The 16,582-nt window shown below is 37.5% G+C and overlaps 7 protein-coding genes and 1 pseudogene across 9 annotated transcripts; 3 read left to right on the top strand and 5 right to left on the bottom strand.

Annotated features, from left to right (window-relative positions):
* Positions 1-328: 328 nt before the first annotated feature.
* LOC104708195 (RNA polymerase II transcriptional coactivator KIWI) lies at positions 329-1,809 on the bottom strand. The gene is made up of 5 exons (XM_010424717.3): positions 1,627-1,809; positions 1,382-1,525; positions 1,090-1,195; positions 631-653; positions 329-539 (listed from the first exon to the last, which is right to left on the bottom strand). The coding sequence occupies exons 2-5, from the start codon at positions 1,514-1,516 to the stop codon at positions 480-482; spliced, it is 324 nt and encodes a 107-aa protein (XP_010423019.1). The 5' UTR covers positions 1,517-1,525; positions 1,627-1,809; the 3' UTR covers positions 329-479.
* Positions 1,810-1,871: 62 nt separating this feature from the next.
* LOC104708194 (vacuolar protein sorting-associated protein 20 homolog 2) lies at positions 1,872-3,802 on the top strand. The gene is made up of 6 exons (XM_010424716.3): positions 1,872-2,161; positions 2,569-2,721; positions 2,850-3,002; positions 3,123-3,206; positions 3,356-3,491; positions 3,570-3,802. The coding sequence occupies exons 1-6, from the start codon at positions 2,060-2,062 to the stop codon at positions 3,593-3,595; spliced, it is 654 nt and encodes a 217-aa protein (XP_010423018.1). The 5' UTR covers positions 1,872-2,059; the 3' UTR covers positions 3,596-3,802.
* Positions 3,803-5,340: 1,538 nt separating this feature from the next.
* On the top strand, positions 5,341-6,831 carry LOC104708192 (uncharacterized). The gene is made up of 2 exons (XM_010424715.3): positions 5,341-5,479; positions 6,196-6,831. The coding sequence occupies exon 2, from the start codon at positions 6,227-6,229 to the stop codon at positions 6,563-6,565; it is 339 nt and encodes a 112-aa protein (XP_010423017.1). The 5' UTR covers positions 5,341-5,479; positions 6,196-6,226; the 3' UTR covers positions 6,566-6,831.
* A 63-nt stretch (positions 6,832-6,894) lies between these two features.
* Positions 6,895-8,354, bottom strand: LOC104708191 (putative pectate lyase 4). 2 transcript variants are annotated; one of them, XM_087460547.1, is made up of 3 exons: positions 7,579-8,354; positions 7,344-7,479; positions 6,895-7,245 (listed from the first exon to the last, which is right to left on the bottom strand). In XM_087460547.1, the coding sequence occupies exons 1-3, from the start codon at positions 8,352-8,354 to the stop codon at positions 7,021-7,023; spliced, it is 1,137 nt and encodes a 378-aa protein (XP_087316673.1). In that variant the 3' UTR covers positions 6,895-7,020. The 2 variants fall into 2 exon arrangements, with proteins under 2 accessions (XP_087316673.1, XP_010423016.2); XM_010424714.3 differs by having other exon boundaries at positions 6,895-7,145.
* Positions 8,355-8,859: 505 nt separating this feature from the next.
* On the top strand, positions 8,860-10,837 carry LOC104708189 (putative 3'(2'),5'-bisphosphate nucleotidase 4; annotated as a pseudogene). The gene is made up of 8 exons (XR_015564354.1): positions 8,860-9,032; positions 9,131-9,206; positions 9,320-9,397; positions 9,486-9,690; positions 9,766-9,964; positions 10,047-10,136; positions 10,225-10,378; positions 10,507-10,837. The product of XR_015564354.1 is annotated as a putative 3'(2'),5'-bisphosphate nucleotidase 4 (transcript).
* LOC104708190 (2-oxoisovalerate dehydrogenase subunit alpha 2, mitochondrial) lies at positions 10,799-13,589 on the bottom strand. Its single transcript, XM_010424713.3, has 9 exons — positions 13,188-13,589; positions 12,781-12,918; positions 12,486-12,668; positions 12,105-12,262; positions 11,902-12,001; positions 11,671-11,782; positions 11,435-11,574; positions 11,162-11,347; positions 10,799-11,059 (listed from the first exon to the last, which is right to left on the bottom strand). Exons 1-9 carry the CDS (start codon positions 13,404-13,406, stop codon positions 10,892-10,894), a joined length of 1,404 nt encoding a protein of 467 aa, XP_010423015.2. The 5' UTR covers positions 13,407-13,589; the 3' UTR covers positions 10,799-10,891.
* Positions 13,590-13,694: 105 nt separating this feature from the next.
* Positions 13,695-16,016, bottom strand: LOC104708188 (putative gamma-secretase subunit PEN-2). Its single transcript, XM_010424712.3, has 2 exons — positions 14,792-16,016; positions 13,695-14,166 (listed from the first exon to the last, which is right to left on the bottom strand). The coding sequence occupies exons 1-2, from the start codon at positions 15,060-15,062 to the stop codon at positions 14,006-14,008; spliced, it is 432 nt and encodes a 143-aa protein (XP_010423014.1). The 5' UTR covers positions 15,063-16,016; the 3' UTR covers positions 13,695-14,005.
* Positions 15,364-16,532, bottom strand: LOC109124993 (protein THYLAKOID ASSEMBLY 8, chloroplastic). The gene is made up of 2 exons (XM_019228898.2): positions 16,134-16,532; positions 15,364-16,026 (listed from the first exon to the last, which is right to left on the bottom strand). The coding sequence occupies exons 1-2, from the start codon at positions 16,524-16,526 to the stop codon at positions 15,610-15,612; spliced, it is 810 nt and encodes a 269-aa protein (XP_019084443.2). The 5' UTR covers positions 16,527-16,532; the 3' UTR covers positions 15,364-15,609.
* Between the last annotated feature and the right edge of the window lie 50 nt (positions 16,533-16,582).

Genomic DNA, 16,582 nt, shown 5'->3' with positions numbered 1-16,582 from the left:
ATAGATTCGATACATCAACTAATTGCAGTTCTGAAAAACAAAACCAAAAGAACAACCTAAGCCATCTTCCAATAGAGTTACTATACAAGCTTTAAAACCTAAGAAGGGTCAGAGAGAGCCTTATAGATATCCTCCTCATGGTTCCGAAGATTGTTCCACTGCATTAAGAAAAAGGTTATGTGCCCAGAGTTCTTGACATTGGTTCGATCAGTGTCCCAGCTCTTAAGACAAGGTCCGGATCAATCAAGAGGTATGTAACAATGTAACAGTTTCGACCTTATCTTGTTAACAGATATTCCAGTAACGTATTTAAGTTGTAAACAGCAAATAAAAGAGCAATCATTCTTAATGCCAACCAAAGCTTGTCTTAACCAAAAGTTATAATAGTCAATACACCAACTAATTCGAAGCACAGAACAACCAAAACACCTGAGCCATCTTCTAATAGACGTACAACCAATTATACAAGTTTTGAAAACCTAAGAAAGGTCAGAGAGAGCCTTCTCGATATCCTCTGCGTGGTTCCGAAGAGTGTTCCACTGCATTAAGGGAAAGTTGTGTAATAAGCAAATAACAAGAAAACAGAAACAATTCTGGTAGACATAAACAATGGGAGACAGATGTGAATACCTGATCCACGCTTAGAGAGATACCTGCAACGTATAACAGAAATAGAGATAATCTTGTTAATACATGATTACGCAAAGAAGGCAAACTAAAATAGCTGTCCACAGAGAGAGATATGAGGTATTGCAAATCATTTATCAAAACTTTTTCATGTTAAAGAACTACTACAACCTAAAAAAAACAAAACGATGACATTGAAAAGAAAACACTCTGCACCATCTCCTCTCATACTTGGCAGTTAGAAGCACATAAACACTCTCAATCAGCAGAATAACCTCTTATAGTAAAGCCCTACGATCTGCAATTATAAAATCCTAACTAGATGCAGAAACTTAACAAAGCAAAACAGTTACGAAAGATAATACAAAAGACTATGGATATGAGGGAACACATTACTAGCAATGGTGAATTATGAGAGCAAGAGGAACACACACAAGAAGATAGTTAAAAACAAAAGTTTACCTTTCTTCCCAGGTAAAGTTTTACCGTCCTTGACATAAAACTCACGAATGTCAATCCAAATCTTCCCATTCCAATTCCTCACAGAGACTCTCCTATTCTTAGATATCTGAATGTACACCCCAAACAAACCATCATAAACCCTAATTCAATTAAAAACCCTAAAATTGAGCAAAACCTATTAACAAAATCAAAACTTGATCGAAACCCTTAAAAGCTCACTGCTACTAGAGTAGATAACGAAATGCTATTGGAAAGACAGAGAGAGAGAGAGAGAGAGAGAGAGTAGTCAAACGTTGCAGACGACGATGTCGTCAGACTCGTCGGAGGAGTCTGCTGGCTTTGCGACTTTCTTAGCCGACGCGTGGGCTTCAGATTCGTCATCCGATGCTCTGACATCATCGTCTTTCCTTTTTCCTCTCGAAGACATTTTCTCCAACTATAAAAAACCAAACCCAAAACGCTCTTTTCAGACCAGAGTAAACTCGCACTAATCAAAACAACGAGAAATTACAAAAAGTTAAACAAGAGAAGACACACCTGGTCGTGACGCTGCAACGGGTTCCTCAGAGAAAGCAAAAAGCACTCTTCTACTGCGAAATCGATTTGAGAGAGGGATTCTGAAGGACAAATGATGAAACGCCGTCTCGTTCTCTTCTCGCTGTATTTATTATGTTAATGCGTTCACCGATCACGCGCTGTTGTACCGCGTGTGATAAAATTAGAACTGTGACATGTATAATTCAGAACGCTTTAATAAAACTAAACCGTGGGTTTGAGAAAACGCGCGGCCAAATCTTAAAACGTGGGATCTTTTTTTAGCTTTGCGGTTTCGGCAGTTTGCACTTTGCACCGGAAAATTAAAATAAAAAAAAATAAAAAAAAAAGATTTGGACTTTGGTTTGAAATCGCGAAGCCCTTGACAAGAAATCTCTCCCACTTGTGAAGCTTTTTGGTGGGATAAAGTGACTAGATGGGGAATTTGTTCGTGAAGAAACCAAAGATCACGGAGGTTGATCGAGCGATTCTCTCTCTTAAAACCCAAAGACGCAAACTTGGTCAATATCAGCAACAGGTTCTTGATTCCTTCGCATTTCTAGGGTTTTTAACCTTGCTCGAATTAGGTCTGTTTCTGGAATCTGAGATTGAAAGTGTAGTTTTGATTCACCGTAGGTCATGTAGGGGGGGGGGGGGGGGGGGATAAAGGTTAGTGAATTTTAAGCTATTTGCCTTGTATCCGATGTGTATGAAACAATTAAAGGTGTTGGGTGATGAAGAAGTTGCCTTCAGAATTCATCTTGGATCCAAATTTTGATTCTTATTATGTCAGGCTTATGATAGTTTTAATTATGGGTTGCTAGATAGTGAGTTCGATAGCTGAGAAATGGAATGCAAATGCTGTGTTCTTTCTTGTTGATCTTTAAGCTTTACCTTCTTTCTCTTTAAACTCTTCTTTCTTTTTTTAAACCTTTTTTTTTTTAGCTTGAGAAAGTAATTGAAGCTGAGAAGCAAGCTGCGAGAGACTTAATCCGTGAGAAGCGAAAAGATAGGGCTTTGTTAGCACTGAAGAAGAAGCGGACGCAAGAAGACTTGCTGAAGCAAGTAGATCAGTGGGTCATCAATGTCGAACAACAAGTAAAAACTTACTTGACCCCCTTCATAGCATTTCGCTGTTTCCATTGCATAACTTGATGATAGCTGATTTTGTCTTGTGAAAAAAAATCTGAAAGAGCATATTATGAACCTGTCGTTATGTCTCTCAGTTGGCAGATATTGAACTTACAAGCAAGCAGAAGGCAGTCTTTGAGAGCCTAAAGCAAGGTAATAGTGCAATTAAGGCCATTCAGAGCGAGGTCAACCTTGATGATGTTCAAAAACTAATGGATGACACTGCCGAGGCCAAGGCTTATCAGGATGTGAGTTAATAATGAACGTTAATCATGTGTCACATTAGTCGAGCTTCTCCTTGTTTGTTTCTTTCATGTTCGTGAGAGTATTCTTTTGCTTTATCTAACTATCAAACACTTGGATTTTAGGAACTGAGTGCCATATTAGGTGAGAAACTATCAGCAGAAGATGAAGAAGAGATCTTAGCAGAATTCGACAACCTAGAAAGTCAGGTATGTTACATAATGGGTTCTCTTGTTTCTCAGATTCAAAATTTTCCTGCATTTTAGGACCATATATTGTTGTGCCTATTGACATCTACTTTGTTACTTCCTGAATAGAGTCAAATTTTAATGTTTGTTTGTTTGTTGTTTGTTTAAAGCTCATTGATGAAGATATGCCTGAAGTGCCTAAGACAGAGCTCGTGCCTGAAGAACCTGAGAAATTGGATCTCCCTGATGTGCTAACAAAAGCACCGATCGCTTCCAATGCAGAAAGCACTCCAACAAAAAGAAAAGGTGTTTGTAATGTTTGTACAAGTAACAGTTGTTTGGTACAAAGAACCTTTAACTCAGACATGCTTTCTGTTTTTGCAGTTCTTGAAGAACCTTTGGATGCTTGATTTAGAAGTGAAGAATTCTGATCGAGTACTACATAGCCATGGGTTATATATAGAAATCATTCTTTGGAAACTTTTGCTTCTGGGCTCTTGAAAGCTCCTTTGTGTATTCTCTTCTTACTTCTGCAGCTTGTAAAGCACCAAGTTCATGGAGTCTCCTTTGTTTCTGAACATGCGAAAGTTTGGAAAAAAGATGGCTAGTTAGACTAAGTATTGGTAAATACATGGTCAGACATGCTAAATATACTATTGTATACTCAACTACACAAAGTATATGTATTACATGGCCACATGCATAAACTATATGACGTTATGCGGTCAACATCATAGACATCTAATTCAGTACATCGGTTGATTGACTCCGGCGAAGACCGACGTTGACTCCGGCGAAGACCAACGTTGACTCCAGCGTTGACTAACACTTAAAAAAAAATCTAAATTAAAAAATATATATTATTATAGTAAATTATTTATGGGTTTTCATGATTAAAATAAATTTTCTATTCAATATCCAAATATTTTTTATATATCTCTAATATATTCAATCTTATAATTAATTACTTTTTATTTTTCAAGCTAAAGTAAATAGTTAAATAAAAATCATTTATAATTATTTTCAAGATAAAAAAATCATTTATAATAATCTTCAAGATATAAAATCATTTATAATGATTTTCAAGATATAAAAACAATTTATAATTATTTTCAAGATATATATATATATATATATATATATATATATATAAATCTCTCATAATCAGATTATTTAATTACTACAAAATCAATAAAATCAAATTCAACTACTTTCATTAGAAAATAATATGCAAAATATTGAGTATATGACTCTTTACTCTAAATTTTGCATGGTAAATGTTATATAAAATTATACACTCTTTACTTTAAAATTTACATACTCAAAATAACATATAAACAACAAAAAATTAACAATATTTACTTTTAACATATGAACATTTTCATTTTTACTCTCTTTTACATAATTACAATATGTTAAATTAATTTTTAGAATTTTTTTTTAAGGTTTGGGTTCTCTATATTACATTTAGGATATATTTAGGAAATATATTTAAAATATCTTTAGATATTGAATTAACATATAAACAACAACAAAAGAAATTCACAATATTTACTTTTAACATATGAACAATTACAATATATTAAATTAATTTTTAGAATTTTTTTTAAGGTTTGGGTTCTCTAGTTTACATCTAAGATATATTTAGGATATATATAAAAATAATTAGATATTGAATAGAATATTTTTTAATTAATAAAAACCATAAATGATTTAATATAATAATTTCTTATTTTTAATTTTTAATTTTAGAAATTTTTTTTGGTCAACACCGGTCTTCACCGAAATTAATCAATCAGTGTACCAGATTGTATGTCTATGGTGTTGAACACATGATGTCATATAGTTCATGTATGTGACCATGTAATACATATACTTCGTGTAGTTGAGTATACAATAATATAGTTAGTATGTGATCATGTATTCACCAATCCTTCGTTGTAGCTAGGCATCTTTAATTAGCCATCTTTTTTAGAAAGTTTGAATGACGTTATCATAGAATTTTCTAATTTTTTTGTTATCAAAATTTCAAAACCAAAGGAAAATTAAATTATAAATTGAGTTTGAACCAAACCGTATTAAAACTGATACAAAATTAAACCGGGTTTTTATTTTAATCTAATTAAAGTTACATCTTACACCAAAGACATAATAAACCAAAGAAAAATAAGCGATACGGTACACCGATCAAATCTCTCGATCTGGGGTTTTGCAAAGCTTTTATAGGGTTTAAGAGCTATGGCTCTCTAAGCTTCATTTCACCGTGTTCATAGACGACTTTGTCTAACTTCCAGGTACCTGTTTCGTTTCGTTTCGTTCTTATTATGCTGAGAATAGAGATAAGATCCATTGGGTTTGTTTATGCTTTTGAAGAAGATTAAAGAAAGGAATTTTATTATTTGTGATTTGTCTGTGCCTGTGACTTCTGGGGTTTTGTAGCCATTAGATCTCCTAGATGCCTAGAAAGTGTTTGTGCAAATGCCTCAGAGATGGTTGATTTCAATTTTACTGTGTTTCGTTTCATAGATCTCGCCCCCCATCGATCTGGTTTCGAGGGTTTGTGCAAAGTTTTAAGATTTCCTACTTCTTTTGGTTGTAATTTCCTCAAATCGTAAGAACTTGTAGATCCTTAAGTTTCAGAAGTAAAATGGATATGAAATTTCCCAACTTCCTTATGACTTTTGTAGTTTTTTTTTTTTTTTTTTAAATGATCTTAGTTTGTTTCATTTCATGAGCTCAATATAGATTCTACCGTTTGAAGCATTTCATTGCTTTGAGATTTCAAAACAAAAGTATTAATCCTCTGACATGAACTGTTCTTGCCAGTTCTTGCTAATTAGCAGTTTTTTTTATTCAATTTTGTAGTTAGGGACTGAACTTGGCCTTTATTATTTCCTTTCTTCGATATATATTTACTTTCCTTGCCACTAGTCTACATTCTTCTGCATGATCAAAGCTCTTCTTCTTGCTTTATATCTTTCCTTTTTTTTGTTTCTTTGTTCCGCTTCAGATTTAGTCAGAGAGCTGATTTGCGATTTGAGATGGCGACGACAGAGCAGAGTGGAGTAGAAGATCAGGAAAACCAACCAAACCAAGTGGCTCCTGGTTTTGTAGGTGCAATTGAAGAACAATACAAGAAACTGAGAGATCACGCCGAAGCTTATCCATATGTTTGGGGTTCTTATGCAGTTGTCTATGGCGGTCTTTTCCTTTGGACAGCTTATAGATGGAGGAAGCTGAGGAGAACCGAGGATCGAGTTCGTGGTCTTCAGACAAAACTCCGGAAACTCGTTGAAGATGAACAATCAGCAGTAGCAGCTTCTAAATCTGCTCAATCAATGGACAAGTCATCTTCAGTCTCTGACAAGAAAACGTCTTAATCAGTAGTTTAGACTCAAAACCATTGCCTCTGTTAGAATTTTGACGAGGTTAGTTTCTTCCAACCGAATCAATATGTCCCGGGTTCAATCCGTTTTGTCAGAGTATTTTTGTTGTTTATCCACATAAAATTCATGTACATGAATGAAGAAGAAGAAGAAGATAAAACTTTGCAATGTTGAACCGCTAAGAAGTCATGTTAAGCGTTGTTGTTCTAGCAGACAGGCTTTAACAATTCAATTCCTTAAACCTCGATTATTTGTTTTCATTTACGTTTGTGTATCTATGCTGGAACAACCGAATTGACATTACTGGTTTAGCTCTGTTTTATTTAATCTTATAGTTTTAGTAGTATATCATTCGTAAACAAAAAACATACATTTTGATGTACATAGATGAAAGAGAAGAAAACGCAGAAATGATGAAACGCTAAAAAGTTATGTTAAGCGTTGTTGTTCTAACAGACGGAGTTCCTGGTGCAGTGTAAGGCTCCAGCTGAACTTGTGAGTTCTTTAACGGTTTTAGCGTTTGCGACTGTGAACCTTTGATCTGGGCCGTAATTAGGCCGTGCTTTTCCAACACCTTTGTCTAGGCCGAAACAAGCTCCATTCTCGAAGTAATCATTCACTGAGTAAAATTTCCATTGCATTTGGTCTCCTTGGCTATGTTTCTTCCAAGTTATCTACAAGAAGTACAAATTCATATGTTAGATTAGATATGCAAAAAAAGTACAATGTGTTGTGTGTTTTTTACGTTTGTGATTTACGACTTGAAACGCACCTCTTTGCGTCCAGATTTTGGCGCGACGAAGTAGTTTGACTCACTCTTCACACGAGGGCTCATGCTTCCTCCAATTGCATATTGAGTCCATCCTTGGTAATAGTTATTAGCAACATGAGCATATCCATATCTAATTCTGCATATATTAACATAGCTTATCATCAAAATCAGAAATGAAATTAACAATATATGGATAATTGATTAGTCTAAGCTTTTTAATATTTCACTTTTGTACCTTGGCATTCTCTGGTTGCAATTAGGACCAAAGTGGTTAAACACAACAGTGACTTTCATGTCTTTGTCTCTTACATAGCCATCCTCGTGTCCAAGAAGCATGACCTTGTCTTGGTTCCTAAACCAATTGTTCGACACTGTGACATCAGTAGTCCCTCGTGTGACGTCTAGAAGACCGTCTTCACAATCATAGAGCGTGTTGTGGTCGATCCATACTTTCTTAGCCGTGACCAATCTAATCGCATCGCCGTCCACTTTTCCAAGTTGAATGATCTTTGAGTCTGGTCCCATCACTGAGCTTGGTGGATGAGCTTTACAATCATGGATCTTAAGTCCATGAATGATCACATCTGTGGCTTTGTAGACTATGAGACAAGCGGGACCCGAGATATGAACACTAGCACCTCGGCCATCGAGTGTCGTGAAGCTGCTGAGTAGAAGTGGTTTATGAAGCTTGATCTTCATGTTTCTCTTGAATGTGATCCATTTTTTACCTTTGACGAGTGTTGCTCCGTATCTTAGGGTTCCAGGTTTTGGATTCAGAGGATCATCAGAAGGGTCGGTTACTTTGTACTGTGCGACTCCTTTACCGATATTTCCTGTCATTTTCCCGGCAAATCCGACTGAACACCGGGCAAGCTGATTGCGGGTTCTACGCCAATGTGGGTTTGGTCGCCAACATTTGTCCATCACATTAAGTTTCGTGGCCTCCAAAACATTTGCGACAAACAAAACGATCAAGAGTTGAACCAACGCGATATTCAAGAACCTAGCCATGATTCTTGATACAAGATGTGTATCAAGATATTCAAGAAGAAGTGAAAAAGGTTGAGATGATGATTGCAAGCTGTGTTGTGTTTGATGATTTGTGTACTACTGATGGAGTTTATATATCCGAGTGGTCTAGTTTGTTTTCATTTAACCAAAAAAGAGAGTTGGTTTTATGTTTTCTATTTAGTGTGAGTTCTTAAAGAACTTAAGAAGTTGTAAGTTGCAACAACTTAATGCAAACTTCTAAAAGTAAAACAGAAATAGTAGAACTGTTAATTTTCTGTTAGAGCCACTCGTTTTTTCTCTTCGCTTGCTATATTTAGTATTGAGATGTTGAGTTTATATGATTCGTATTTCGTAGCGTGTTATTTCGATTCCAAAAACGAATATATTCGGTTTTGATATTTTCTACAAGTATCGTATCAACAGTTCTTACAGCTACATATGCCTATTGATTTATAGAAATCACAGGTCTTGATTAATATATAACAAGTGCATCTTCTTACGAATATGTGTTGAAACTTCCACCAAACTCGGTTATATATTAGAATATATGAACACATGACCCGATTAATAAAGTCATCTTCGTCTTCTTTCGTTTACTTCTTTCTTGTTTCGATGACTTATGAGAAGGAGCTTGCTGCGGCTAAGAAAGCCGTCTCTCTTGCAGTCCGTCTCAGCCAGGTTAGTAACCACATATGTCTATCTATAACCAGTACTTATAGAGAAAGCTTTCTTAAAGACAGACTTTTTTTTTTTTTTGGAATTGTGGGGTTGACTAGGAAGTGCAGAAGTCTCTGTTGCAATCAGACGTACGGTCAAAATCTGATAAAAGTCCAGTTACAGCTGCTGATTACGGTTAACTCAATTTCACAATTCTTTTGTCAATCGGTTCTGATTTTGCATAACAAGACCGGTCAACTTGGTCCAACCAACCAGTCCTTACTGACCAAACTTATTGATAAATGCAGGATCCCAAGCTGTGATCAGTCATGTATTAAAGAGAGAACTTCACCCTGAACAATTATACTTAGTTGCAGAAGAGGTAGCTTAATTTATGAGCGGTCTCTCTTATAAACATTTAAATTACACACACACAAAAACTAAATCGTTCTCTGTTACATATCTTTTTGCGGAATGCAGAAGATCTGAAAAAAGATGGCGCCGAGGAATTTCTAGAAAGCATCACTAAGCTTGTGAACAATGCTTTAGCTTCTGATGATTCTTACGCCAACTCTTCTCTTTCAGTGGAAGATGTCAGGAAGGCAATAGACCACGGGAGGTCACAAGGCGGTTCCAGTGGCCGCCATTGGATTCTTGATCCTGTTGATGGAACCAGAGGGTGAGAAGTCTAGAAACTCATTATAGAAAAAACTTCTCTTTATTTTTGCTCTACGCTGCAGATTCTGGTTCATAGGTTTGTAAAAGGAGAGGAGTATGATGTAGCATTGTCTTTGCTTGTGGAAGGCAAAGTAGTGCTCGGTGTCCTGGCTTGCCCTAAAATTGAGAATCACAAGTCTGCTTCTTCGGGTTAAGTCAGATGCCTTTTCTTTGCTACAGAGGGAGAAGGAGCTTATGTGCAGTCGCTTGAAGGCGACTCTCATCCTCCAGAGAAGGTATCATCACCATATGATGTCCTTAGCCTTGTTTTTCTCTTTCTTTATCCTTAAAACAGAGTCAAGAAAGTGTGTTTAATAGGTGCAAGTGAGCAATATTGAGAATCCTCAAGAAGCAACCTTTGTCGAATCATCTCATAAACCGATCCCCATCCATAGTTCCATTGCCAAAGTATAACATCTTTTGATTATGCCTAGAGCCTGACCTAGCATATATATAATTCTTTGTTGCTAATACTTGCTCTCTTTACGGTAAGCAGAAACTTGGGATCAAAGCTCCACCTCTAAGAATCCATAGTCAAGTGAAGTACGCAGCTCTAGCTCGAGGAGACGCAGAGATCTACTTGCGTTTCACTCTCAAAGGGTACCGTGAGAACATATGGAACCATGCTGCTGGGGCAATCATCACTACAGGTATTATTGCATAAAAACTTTTACTCTAAAGCACATTACACAGCAAAGTTTATTACAAAGTCAGTCACAACCTCTCTAAACAGTTGATGAGGTGCAGTTTCAAGTTTACCTAGTCTTGCCTTGTGCAGAAGCTGGAGGTGTTGTTTGCGATGCTGATGGGAATCCTCTGGACTTCTCTAAAGGAAAACATCTTGAACACTCAACAGGGATCGTGGTCAGCACTGGGAAGCTCATGCCACAGCTCTTGAAGGCCATCAGAGAATCCATGGAAGAGGAGATGCTTTCTCTCTGAGACATAACTGAAATGAAACTGTAATATATGTACTGTCTGAAATGGGTATCTGGTGTATATAACACATTGGGCTGTCGTGTACTGCCTAATACTGAAGAAGTTTGTGCTCAATCAAAGACGTTGTAAGCTTTTGAATAATGGTCTTGATTTCAATAAATATTTCAATACACAGTAGACAATGGCTTACATTTTACTACATAAAGCATTTAATTTGAATCTACCTAAAGAGGAACATCTGATGGATAATCTTGTGGGTGACTTTTGATGGTCTGCCTCACCTGACGCTCCTGTTCCCTGAGGTTAAGAGGAGGAACATCGTAGACATCCGAGAACATGTTCTCAAGATTCGGTTTCTCAGTCTTCTCTGCAACCCTGAGCGCTTCTAACATCTGTTTACAAGGATAAAAAACAATCCAATGTTACAGCATATATAAACCCTATATGCTTCTTATACAATGCTCATGATCCAGGTTTTTTTTAATTGTAGTTACCTCTTTCTTGACTCTGCTTCTCAGATCTGATTCCTCTTCATCACTCCACCAGCCGCTACTTTCAATCCATGTCCTAAACCTAGAAAGTGGGTTTCTAGCTTTGTTCCACCACTCTATCTCATCTGCAGAGCGGTACCTAGTGGAATCATCTGATGTTGAATGGTGTCCTACGCGGTATGTTAAGGCCTAACAGCATAAAACAAAGGATTTGAAACTTAATTTGTGTGTTTGTTGTTACTTGTAATATTTACAACAGAATGACATCAAGATAACCTCAATCAAGATTGGCCTCTCTTCACTAATTGCCATTTCACGAGCAGTATGCACCGCACTGTACATTGCAAGCGCGTCATTTCCATCCACACGTATACTTCGAATACCATAAGCACGGCCTTTGACCACTAGACCATCACCTGTTGGCCATTGTGTTTGCAAATCGAAAAGACTTTTTAAGAAAAAAACAAATTAAATGAATGTAAATGATACAAAGGAATAAGAAAAGGAGTTACTTCGGAACTGATCTGAGGTGGGAGTACTGATCGCCCATCCATTGTTCCGGCAAATGAATAACACAGGAGCTTCCATAACCGCTGCAAAATTCAAAGCAGCATGGAAGTCTCCCTAGCAAAAACATCATTTCAATCAGCCACCAAAGAGTTATCAGTTTCAGAATTTAATTCATAGTGATGCAGAAAATATGAAAGGCTCTAGAAAAATGCAAACAAAGATACTAGATTCACCTCACTCGAGCCACCGTCGCCAAAATATGTGACTGCACATGCATCCTTCTTGTCCATCTTTAAGGAATAAGCAGCACCAACCGCGTTTGGCAACTGCGTACTGGAGACAAAATATAGAATCAGTAAGACAAAACATGAAACATAAGCAAGAGAATCTATAAGAATATAAAAGAGTTTAGAGAAAAGAGGATCTCAGGCCATACGCAATTGTCGCTGAAACGGTGAAGTAATTGAGCTTGTTAGAGCCATAGTGGACTGGCATCTGCCTGCCTTTCCCATTATCAGATTTGTTCCCAAAACACTGGTTTGCAAATTCTTGAAGCGTAAAACCACGCCACAATAGCACACCAGGCTCTCTGTACTGCAAGGTACAACAACAAAAAAAAGACAGCGTAATCTATCTATCTTCCATTTTCTTACATGAATTCATTAAAGTTTCCCTACAGTCAGAAGCTTTCAACTATGAACTAACAGTATGTAAACAGGGTCAATGCAGGACAATGTAGCAACAGGATACATAATATGAGAGAGAGAGAGAGAGAGAGAGAGAGCATGTATCATAAGATGAACTGATTTAAAAAAACCTGAGGAAAGATAACATCTTGAGGAGAGAGAGCTGCGGCTGATGCAATATTAATGGCCTCTTCACCGATGGTAGTAGCGTAAAAGGAAAGTCTGCCTTGTCTTTGAGCTTCGTAAAAGATGTTATCCATTATGTGAAGAGTAACCATATCGCTATACATCTTCACCGCAACTTCCTCACTAACCTTAAGACGCAGAACCAAAAAAAAAAAAAAAAAAAAACCTTTTACTCAAAGAGTATATTTAGAATTCACCAAACAAAGGAAAAGATTAATTAATTCTTTTTATCATGTCAACCTGAACAAAGTGGCTGTTGGTGATAAGTTGGCCATTGTCATCAAGAACACGGTAGCAAGGTACACGCTCTTTACTGGATTCTGATATGAATTGAATCTCAGGTGTAAAAGCAACCTTCCCTCCAGGAAAATCCATGACCTGAACATTAAAGGTCCATCCATCCATACAGCATGATTTAAAAAAAGAAAAGTAGCAAAATTTCTGACATCTATCAGAGTGATGTGTTCTAAATCGTTTATTTCTTTAAACAGTTACCAGTGATCTTTAGAGTGGACCATGAAAATAAGAGTTGCAAAGTTATTAGATTCCATATTACTATACTTACATCAGTGATTAATTAAAGTGAAAAAAAAAAAAAAAAAAAACGAGAGAGTAATTGGGGGAATTGGTAAACATTTTGCATGCACCTGAGCGTTGGCGTCTTCGTTCTCACCAACACTCGAGAGTTTCTCTGCCATGGTGTTACAGAACCGACTAATTGGATTCTGTGAAACTCGAAGCAGCGTAGGATCATGTGTGCGGAGATGTCGAGCCGCGTGGCTCGCAGTACCGAAACCGAGGTTGTTATATCTGAGAATGTTGAGGAAATTCGATTTCGAGGTTGAAGATCTCAAACGCAGAGCCATCTCTTTTTTTTTTTTTTTCCCTATTTGATTGAAGAAAATGGACGGATGAAGAGTGACACGAACGAGGGTGATGATGTGTAGAGAATAGAGATAGAGATAGAGAGAGAGAGAGGGGTTACTGTTAAGTGTTTGGTTCTTGTCTTACTCAGTTATGTGTTTTGTTTCAGGTACGGATTGATTCCCTTTCTTTAATAGAAAAGTGGAATCTTTTAAGAACCGTGATTGTCAAACGCTGAACGCATGAATCGATCGAGTCGCTAGCGTGTCTCCAAACAAGACTCAACGATGTAAGACAAATATGGGCCACAAGACTATTTAAATGGCCCATTTGGGTTACACTTTGAACAGTTGTTTAACACAAGGAACTCACACATGATGTATTGAGAACTAACTGATTAACTTCACTGACAGATGAATGAGATTATTCCAAGCCAAACTTACTACATTCATTCACACCAGCGATCTCCACTTTTGTTAAAAACAACTTATGATTTGCAAAGAAACACAGCAGAACGGAATAGGCAAAGTTATAAAGGCAATGTGATCTTCCTGTTTCTACTACGTTAACCATAAACGGTAGAGAGAAAAGCCGGAGGGAGCTACGCCAAGCCAGACAAGCCGAGACGATCAGCAACGTTGTACATAACCAGCTTATCATAGACAGGGCCGAAAAGTTGTTCTCCTCCTATCGAGAATGTCAATGCCCACGCGGAAAGAAGAGCTGTAAAGACACTGAAGCCGATTGCTGATCGAACAACATCTGTAGTAACAGAAGATTTTCAAAGGAGTAAGAGAGGATAATGTGTACATATTTCATATCTGAAAAAAAGATATAAAAAAAGTTTAAATCTTCTTAGAATCAGAAGTAGCAAAATAACTCAAAAGACAAAACAAGAATGATCATCAATTCCAGAGTAGTGTCCCCCCAGATCAAAGGCAATAACACATCAAAGCCAGTCGTGACGAGTGAGAAAGATTTAACAAACATAGAGTATAGTGGTCGCCCATATCAAATAAGGATACACTATCATCATAGAACAATGATAACTTGTGAACAATCTCATTAGCCACTGGATTATGAGACACTCCCCCTTTAACTTATTCTGTTTATTGCTTCCTATAAACGAACTCTAATGGTATCTCTCTACACACTAAATGTTTATAACTTCATAAGATTTGAACCTGAATATGCCAATACACAGTCAAATCTTTAAACTCCAATGGACTTATCAAGTATCCGTCAGAGGAAAAAAACTCATAGCCATTACAGTATAGAAACAGTAAATACCAACAAGATTGTACTATTTCAGAAGATCTAGTGCCAGAATCAAAAGACCCCGATTCTAACATTCCCAAACGGTATCTTCCACAATCTGAAAACTTACAATTGCGGATTTGAGGGAAAGCTCGAGCGTGACGAAGAACAGGCCAGAAGTAGAAGCAATTGACAAACCAAAGCCAAGGCAAGAGAGCGAAACCGAACTTGTAGAATCGACGAGCGTAGTCCACCGATGCTTCCTCCGTTAACCCCAACGGACCGTCGATGGTTGGCCAAACCTGCGCTGAAGAGATGATCGTCGACAATGGGTTTGGTGTCGGATTCCGATTGCGTATAGGGTTCAGATTGGAGTCGTCGCTCCGTGAAGCCTCCTCCATTTTTCTCAGCCACTTGAGAAAAAAAAAAAATTGAAAAAAAAAAACTCACGAATAAAAATTGAACACCGAGATGCAACGACGTCGTTTCCGCGAAACACTTATGAGTCTCAGTCTCACATAGCAGATATTCACACAAATTCAATTTGTTTGAAAATTTGAACATAAAAACAAAGATGAAATTGAGCTACTGCAAGCTTCTCTCAACTAAGAATTTTACGTCAACAAGAGCTTTAAGAATAACAAAACTCCAGTTGTTATGGATTTGTAGCTAGCTATTATTGTTGTTTACCATAGACTTGAGTGACTGTGGAACAGATTCAAGTTTCGTATCTTCTCTGATGCAATCCAAAAAACGCGTACTCGGTGGTAACATTCCAATGTTACAACACACAAAGCCTACATGATATGGTTCGGCTAACCTTAGATACAAAAATCCACGCATCATCTAATCGGCTCCTACTTGGAAGATATTATTAGTATACAGTATGATCAAACATCAAGCTCTATCATAAAGATCTCCAATCTCTCAACTTTCCTACTCCATCATTTAGATCAACACACCACCAGTCCCACTAGATACTTCTTCATCTTCTTCGACAAACTCAAGTGATTCACCGTAATACTCATGAGCATCTTGTCTAACAATAGCAGATAAACCCATTTCACCATTCGATTCGAGACCTAAGACCAAAATCCTAAAGGAAGACCTATCAGGCTCATACCCAATTGACTGCATAAAGGCATAGCAATCCATGACAAGATCAAACAGCTTATGATTCAAAAGTGTCGTCAAGAGAGTGTTGAAGCCTTCAATGTCAGCCATTAAACCCTTTTCTGATTTCATTGCATAGTAAAGATAGCTAACCTCTTCGATCAAAATATTATCCGCCATTACAGCGATCATATCTGAGTACAATCTCACCTGAGGCTTGTACCAATTCTCTTTTCGAATCTCTTCAAATACCTAAAACGAATTTCAAAATTAAGATATATCCACAGCTCAAACATGATGGATTGAGAGAGAGAGAGAGAGAGAGAGAGAGAGAGAGAGAGAGAGAAGCAGAGACGAACCTTGAGAGCTAGAGAGCACTCGCTTTGGCGTAATAGCTCTCTGAGAACGGCGACCATATCGAATTTCAAGAGCCGACGGAATTTGGAAGAAGACATGGGAGAAGAAGGAGGAGGAGGAGGAGGAGGATTAGCTCGCTTTAAAGCTTGAACCGCTTGAATCGCTTCGATACTGAGCATTCGACCTCTCTGCAATGGTTTCCTGTTCTTGCCACGGTCTCTCATCTTTATCACCATAGCTCGCCGAAGAACCGGAAACCTGACGCCGTTACCACCGCGTAAACTAGACCCGAGACGGAGAATCTCCTCGCCGCAACTTCGCAGCCCAATCCCTTCCATATTCGCCGTTACTCTCTCCGTCTTCCTCTCGAGTGGTGTGGGTGACAAAAGGAACATAAATTGACGGAAAATTACAAAACTACCCTTCTGACTGGTTTTGGTTTCACTGACTT

Source organism: Camelina sativa, chromosome 8 (assembly GCF_030686135.1).
Source record: "Camelina sativa cultivar CO46 ecotype springtype chromosome 8, ASM3068613v1".
NCBI lineage: Eukaryota > Viridiplantae > Streptophyta > Magnoliopsida > Brassicales > Brassicaceae > Camelina > Camelina sativa.
Note: the sequence above shows the minus strand (reverse complement) of the source record. Positions and strands in the feature narration are given on the sequence as shown.

Bases quoted from the DNA above. Each gene is read 5' to 3' on its own strand.
- LOC104708195 (XM_010424717.3), bottom strand. From the start codon at position 1,516: ATGTCTTCGAGAGGAAAAAGGAAAGACGATGATGTCAGAGCATCGGAT. The intron at 654-1,089 runs GTAAACTTTTGT...TATACGTTGCAG, and splicing joins AACTTTACCTGGGAAGAAAG to GTATCTCTCTAAGCGTGGAT. The intron at 540-630 runs GTATTCACATCT...CCCTTAATGCAG, and splicing joins TCTCTCTAAGCGTGGATCAG to TGGAACACTCTTCGGAACCA.
- LOC104708194 (XM_010424716.3), top strand. From the start codon at position 2,060: ATGGGGAATTTGTTCGTGAAGAAACCAAAGATCACGGAGGTTGATCGA. The intron at 2,722-2,849 runs GTAAAAACTTAC...TATGTCTCTCAG, and splicing joins TCATCAATGTCGAACAACAA to TTGGCAGATATTGAACTTAC. The intron at 3,003-3,122 runs GTGAGTTAATAA...CTTGGATTTTAG, and splicing joins AGGCCAAGGCTTATCAGGAT to GAACTGAGTGCCATATTAGG.
- LOC104708192 (XM_010424715.3), top strand. From the start codon at position 6,227: ATGGCGACGACAGAGCAGAGTGGAGTAGAAGATCAGGAAAACCAACCA.
- LOC104708191 (XM_087460547.1), bottom strand. From the start codon at position 8,354: ATGGCTAGGTTCTTGAATATCGCGTTGGTTCAACTCTTGATCGTTTTG. The intron at 7,480-7,578 runs GTACAAAAGTGA...TAATATATGCAG, and splicing joins TGCAACCAGAGAATGCCAAG to AATTAGATATGGATATGCTC. The intron at 7,246-7,343 runs GTGCGTTTCAAG...TACTTCTTGTAG, and splicing joins CAAAATCTGGACGCAAAGAG to ATAACTTGGAAGAAACATAG.
- LOC104708190 (XM_010424713.3), bottom strand. From the start codon at position 13,406: ATGGCTCTGCGTTTGAGATCTTCAACCTCGAAATCGAATTTCCTCAAC. The intron at 12,919-13,187 runs GTGCATGCAAAA...TTTAATGTTCAG, and splicing joins ACGAAGACGCCAACGCTCAG to GTCATGGATTTTCCTGGAGG. The intron at 11,783-11,901 runs GTGAATCTAGTA...TGTTTTTGCTAG, and splicing joins GCGACGGTGGCTCGAGTGAG to GGAGACTTCCATGCTGCTTT.
- LOC104708188 (XM_010424712.3), bottom strand. From the start codon at position 15,062: ATGGAGGAGGCTTCACGGAGCGACGACTCCAATCTGAACCCTATACGC. The intron at 14,167-14,791 runs GTAAGTTTTCAG...CTGTTACTACAG, and splicing joins TTTCCCTCAAATCCGCAATT to ATGTTGTTCGATCAGCAATC.
- LOC109124993 (XM_019228898.2), bottom strand. From the start codon at position 16,526: ATGTTCCTTTTGTCACCCACACCACTCGAGAGGAAGACGGAGAGAGTA. The intron at 16,027-16,133 runs GTTCGTCTCTGC...AATTCGTTTTAG, and splicing joins AGTGCTCTCTAGCTCTCAAG to GTATTTGAAGAGATTCGAAA.